Source organism: Colletotrichum spaethianum (assembly GCF_022836535.1).
Source record: "Colletotrichum spaethianum MAFF 239500 DNA, contig59, whole genome shotgun sequence".
NCBI lineage: Eukaryota > Fungi > Ascomycota > Sordariomycetes > Glomerellales > Glomerellaceae > Colletotrichum > Colletotrichum spaethianum.
Window position 1 is genome coordinate 96,460 of NW_026054829.1, and position 6,209 is coordinate 102,668.

The 6,209-nt window shown below is 53.8% G+C and overlaps 2 protein-coding genes across 2 annotated transcripts; one reads left to right on the top strand and one right to left on the bottom strand.

The window, feature by feature from the left end:
* Window positions 1–207: 207 nt before the first annotated feature.
* Window positions 208–591, bottom strand: ColSpa_12205 (uncharacterized protein; the record flags this gene model as incomplete). The annotated part of the gene is made up of 2 exons (XM_049278417.1): window positions 208–389; window positions 528–591. The coding sequence occupies 2 exons, from the start codon at window positions 589–591 to the stop codon at window positions 208–210; spliced, it is 246 nt and encodes an 81-aa protein (XP_049134374.1).
* A 3,793-nt stretch (window positions 592–4,384) lies between these two features.
* On the top strand, window positions 4,385–5,050 carry ColSpa_12206 (uncharacterized protein; the record flags this gene model as incomplete). The annotated part of the gene is made up of 1 exon (XM_049278418.1): window positions 4,385–5,050. One exon carries the CDS (start codon window positions 4,385–4,387, stop codon window positions 5,048–5,050), a length of 666 nt encoding a protein of 221 aa, XP_049134375.1.
* Window positions 5,051–6,209: the final 1,159 nt, after the last annotated feature.

Genomic DNA, 6,209 nt, shown 5'->3' on the forward strand with positions numbered 1-6,209 from the left:
ACCAATGGGGGATTATGAATCGAGGGGGTTGCCGTCCCAAGTTCTTCGTGAGCTGAGATAACGAAGGTATGCCTTCAATAGATGTGTTCTGTTATACTTCGTAGGAGACTTGCAGGCGTTGGTTTTGCCCTAACCAGGTTGGCGGGGGAAGGTTGGGAAGAGGATATTCCCGGACAGTAAAGTGCGCTGAACACACTGTTTGATGCCCTACGGCTGAGCCTGGCGACTCGCTCGAAGCATCAAGAGAGGGCTGCAAAGGCCATCAATCTCGGTTTCGATGTAGTCGACATCTAGGGCGTCGTGGAGATCCTCCAACGGCAGGTCTTCAGAATCGTCGATGAGGGCAGCGTCGGTAATCTCGCAGACAGTAAGCGGCCGGAGTGTGAATGCTGCCAAACGCAGGAGGGCAAAGGCACGGGCTTCTTCCAGCTCTCCATATTGCGTGTTTTGCTCCAGGCGAGATCAGAGATGGTTGAGTCCGGCCGGGCTGTGATTGATGGTCTGTTGCAGCTGTTTGGAGTTCATACCTTTTCTTAGAGTGGGCTCTTGCATCATAAGCCAGAGGAACCGGCCTTCACATCGAATGGCCATTGCTTTGGAGAGAGTTGACCGCACATCATCGCCTTTGTTAGGTAGCTTCCTGTCGACGATCTCCTGTGCAACAGCAGTCGTGTCTGGCCGTACGTCGTCAGGAGATATCTTGTACTCAGTGATGCTGTCGAGGGCGTTGTCTGTGACAGCAGATCGGATCTTTTGCTCGTCGCGGCTTACTAGAAGGATCCTAGTGTTTGTTCCAGAAATGGCATCTGCAACAAATCGAAAGAACGCCGTGAGCGAGGTGTTTCCTTTGTCCGAAGAGACACACTTATCCAGTCCATCAGCCACGCAGATACAGTCAGGAACAATGTGAAAGAGTCGCTTGAAGATCACCAGGGTAGTGGCACGCGTCAGAACGGGATCGGAGTCCGCTTCCCACCTTTGACGGACGTATTCGAACGCATCATCATGACGAGACACAATCTGAGAGATCCATGCTCGTATGATTGAAAAAGGGTTATCACGGGTCTCGAGATCAGAGAAGTAGTGGGCGACAGGCGTTTGGGGTGTGGAAGACAGGTGCTCGACGATGCGGGCGCAGAGGATCGTTTTCCCGCATCCCGGCGGCCCATTGATCCACAGCAGCTTCGCGTTTGTATCCGGCTCTGGGGAGAGCCATCGTGTGAACGCTGGTCGTGAGAAAATCCAGTCGCCGGTACCCACCAGTCTCCGTTGAAGGGAGTCGTGATAGCTGTCGTTCGGGAGGCGTTGACCAAGCCACGAGTGAATTTCTCGTCGTGTCTCAGCTTGGTAGCGTTAGTCCTGGCCTCGAAGATACAAGCGCGGCCTTACCTCTAACTACGTTTTCGATTCGTACCAGGATCTGCAGCACCTCGGCAGACAACCCGCTGCTTGAGAAAGTCCCTTGTCCCAGTTAGAGAAGAGCCTCAGTAATACTTGGAAACCTTACCTAACACATCCGTGTGAGTGTCTGTCAGCCTAAGGTCCGGGTTGCGTATCTGCCGCGCACCCTGTGCAGTTCGTGGCGGCACAAGGTTGTGCAATTCCTGTACTAGGTTCTCGAACAGACTGATCCTCTCTGCGTGTTCCTCCTTGCCCCAGGAAGCCCATGCCTGATCGCATATGAATTTGATGATGAAGCGCAAAAGGCCGCGCACAGCTGGATATGCCTCCGTTGTCCAGCGCGGGGTGATGATCGTCCAGCAGTCTCCCTTGATCGATCCCTACACCTCGTCCCCACTGCTCGAAACAGGCTCTGGCGGGATTGAAAATGGTATCTTGCACGTCTGCATCAGCCCGGGCTGAACGATACGATTGCACCTTGTAATGGCCTCTAGACAGGAACTGAAGAGACCAGCGAGCTTGACGACGCCAACAGCGAAACCAGCAGGCTCCATCGTTGAGTGCTGCTGTAACGAGTTGTCGGCGAAGGGTCGATTACCGTGTTACCCTCAGCGGCCTTTCTTCCTTTAATAGGCGGTCGGAAGCGCTGTTCGTAGGCAGCGGCGGGGCGCCTCACAAGGCGGTTCGAGGTGCATGCTGACAATATCACTTGCGAAGCGGGGCTAATTAGCCAGGGGTTTGTAGGGCAATGTCAAAAGACCCAAAGTGTACAGTGAAGTACTTCCGTGCACATCCACTGACATCCCAGTTCTAAGCTCATCGCCATCGGCAAAAGTGCGCGAGATTGACTGCATTGACTGCAACCCTCAAGAGGAAGCGGGCATAGTTATGTCTTGGATGACCATTCGTTGTTAACTTCTGGAGTAAGGTGGACTGTCACCACCGACGAATCTACTCACTGTCAACAATCGACATTATGGTTCCTAATGGGTGCTGCGCAGACTGATTGCTGCGATCGGCAATCACTGCCGGCCTCTGTGACAAAATTAAGCCAGGCATCGCCAAAGCTCGCCTGTTGTGGCAACAGGACGACTCGATATGCAGGTCAACCAAACGCAGGACAAGAGTAACACAACATCACATCACCAACACCAACCACCGATTGACCCCTCACGCACCCTCGTGCCACCGACAGCAGGACTCGCTTCAGCCGCCGAAGATAGGGACCTGAACACTTGGAGGAAGTGCTCCAAGAGGGCCTGCTACTAACCTTCACGGGAAATCGCAATCGTCGGAAGGGGTATTCAAAGATGACGCAGACGGAAGTGGATCGTAGACATGGGCTTATTTCGAGACCAGGGTCATAATTCAACAAGGGCAGCAATGTACAAGAGCCCTTTATGGCTTAGCCAGGGCGTAATAAACTCTGTGTGTGTGTGTACGGCTTGTGGGTCAGGCGGCGTTCTCTTTGCTCTCCTCGGTCGCGTCCCCCCTGGCACCACGTTTGGGGTATGAGCCGGGCCAATCATTGAAGCAGCTCGGCTGCTCCTTGGCGAAGGGCATTGCTCAGCGACCGAAGGCACGGCTGCTTCACCGCTTTCATGGCTTAGCGCCTGCACTACGACTCGAACGGGCAAACACGGAGTCTTTTTCGGCTCTGTGCCGCTGGAGTGCGATTCATCGAAGCGGTGCAAGTGGCCTTGCTTGCTTTGATAGTACCGAAACGCGCTCAACCCCCGTCCAAGACTTCGGGGTACGCCAAGCTTGCAAGCCTCTTCATGCCATATGCCAAAGCCAAGTCCCGGAAGTTAAGCGGACTGGCCGCGATTTCCTCATACCGCCATGCGCTGGTTAACACCAAGATTGCCTGCAGTGCTCACCCGTGCAGTGCCACACCATACTCGACCGGGTGACCCGTCGGCGAGCGGCTCCATCCGCAAGGATATCCCAGCCGGGGCTTTCTCCTGGAGTCCCGGACGATGATCACGACCTCTGAGTCAGAACGCGATGGGGTTTAGCTGACGCCGACTGTTGGAAATCAATTGATGTCTTCAGTTTTTCCTCTGGACCGCAAACTAGACCACAGAACCCACACTGTCAATAACTCAATGTCGCACCGCATACGGCTCCACATCGTCGCTTGCTATCCTTACCCTTTGAGATCCGCTCTGATATCTCCCAGCATGGCCATCACATTGGCAGAGCCCTTTTCGCAACCCCGGTGATGCATTCTGCCTTCCGCTTGGGGGAACTTCCGGCATCTTGTGCCGCTGTTTCATTACCAGCCATTGTGTGATCGACCATCATTCAATTTACAGCCATCTCCGCCAAGGCCAATAACGGAGCGAGACAGAGTCCTGGGAGTTCGGGTCAAGCAACAGAGCCGTGTCGAGGCCCAGCGGCGACAGCGGCCACGGCGACACGCGCGACCGCGCTAGGTCGTCGTACTCTAGGCTTCGTGTCAGGCGACTCCAACGAGTGGCCGAACAGGTGCTGTGGGGGCATTCAAAAGACGTTGACTCCGCACCAAGCACCCGCCGATAAATAGATCGCCTCGCCTAAACATGTAGACCTGCTGTTCGCAATTCCATCTGCTCTTTTTTGCAACCCTCGCACAACTCATCGCGCAATGGAGCAACCCAGTCGTAGAGAGTGCACCGTTGATCGCATTCTATCGAGCGTCTGTGGCATCTGTCATACCGCGTTCTCGGATCAATCCACGCAAGGTTACCGTCTTCTTTATAGCGTGGAATGGGGGAATACACATTATTTTGGTATCTCCGAACCAGGACGCGTCCGGTACATCAAACGACATATTGGCCCAACTGAAATAGTGTTCGATGTCCCAATCGACAGGGAGCAGCACTTTCCCGGAGTCATCAGAGGTTTCGGGATTCACTCGAAATGTTTCGATTTACTTCAACCGCGTATTACAGGGGAGGACCTTAACTTTGACGAACATATCCCGACTTTATGGCAGGCAATGTGGTCCTCGTGCCTCCAGCGTGGAGTTCTTAGGACGAAGACTGCCGCTACCAACGACTCGATCCGACCTGTCAAGCCTGAGAGCAAAGCCGATGAGCTTGCCCACATGGTCAACATACTCAGCACGTACAAACTTTTTGGCGTTCGGTACTACCACCCCGTAATATCGGAGCAGGAAGAGGCATGCGTTATTTCGCTTCGCCAGAGCAATCAACGAGAGGCGTTCGGAAGTATGCTCCAGTCTGCTTTGGAACACAGATGCGTGGCACTACCCGATCGCAATGTGAAAGAAGTCGTGGTATCGATGTTCTCAATTGAGGGTACGACAGAGTATGTTTCTGGCCTTCGCTTCGTGTTTGAACGATATCACGAGGAAGTCGCGATTGGATACATTGGAGGCGAAGGAACCAATTTGCTCTTTGAACCGGCGCAGCCGCTACATCAATTGACGGCAACTTTCCACGGTCGAGGGTTCGTCAACATCGTCGTAAATAACCTGGGTCCGGATGTCGGTCGAGGGTTCGTCGACACCGAGAACAATAAGCAGGGTCAAGAGATCGAAACGATATCGATGAATCTCCAGGGAAAGCGCTCTTTGATGGCTCTACTCGACGGATCAAGAATAATTGCCCTTGCTGTGTCGCCAGTTTCAGTGCTGAAGTAAGACACAGAACAGGGGTAGGGAAGCCTGCGAAAGTCTCATGATGTGGGAATAGTGGCATGATACGACCGTACGAGTAGGTCACATTACGGGTCGGCGTTAGAGGTCGGGCTTAACCCGGCGCTGGGCAAATCCTCGGTCACAATGTCCCCGTACGGGGACAGGACAGATTCTGCATTACACCTAGCCTAGCTTGAACTTAAACGAAGCTTCCGGAATAGAACTCTTTGTTACCCCTGCGTACAAGTATTAGATGAGTGATCCGGGGTGCAACACGGCATAGCACGCTGTGGCCCAACCTTGGCTGTTGGAAGGGCCAAGCGGTAAGAAAAAATGGCCAGAGCGCCATGCGCTGCCACAAGCGGCTCTGTGGGAAGACTTCGGGCTCGATCTTCCGTCTACAGCACTTCTGACCCGGTGTTGGATGAAACAAGACAAGCGCGCTTAGTCACTGAGAGAGGCGACATGGGAAGCGAGGTTGGATAACGTCAGGTAGCTTGACAGAGATTAGGTCTGCTTCACTGGACGTGAAAGGAACGGTGGCAACTCGACCACCTCCCTGGTCACACTGTACAGTTTACCTCACTCTTGGCGAGAATGGGTTCATTGGCACGCAGTGTGGCGGGCGGCCAAGGTTCTGGCAGCCATTGGCGTGACGCCTGGTAATTGTGAGTCGTGCTCCATCAGGTCTGCCGAGTATTGTCGGTGCGGGATCTGCCCTGCTGGCCCCGCTTCCGGGATATTTGACAGCGTTCATCGTCGCCGCAGTCGCTCATCACTATCCTTTGCAGCTTCATACTAAGAATACCACAGTATGCATGTCATGAGACAAGCGCCGTCCGTGGTTGGCTTCCCAGCACCAACCCCTCACGTCGACGCCAACAAAGAGGCTTATTGACCAAGTCGAGTTGGCTATCTTCTCACCCTCGAGCATCCGATAGCAGGTTAAGCATAAATTCTTCCATGTCAGACGACCGCTCCTCTTATTCAATCGCTACCCTTACAGCGGCCCGACCATCAATTTAGTCATCAGGCGGTGCGCAGCCATTCGTGTCTGTCTCGCCTTCCGAATCTGAAGCCGACCTGGACCGGTCCCGAGTTTACCAAAGGGCGGGAGGAAGCAATTTTAGCTTTTCATCTAAGGAATATTTCGCAACATCAA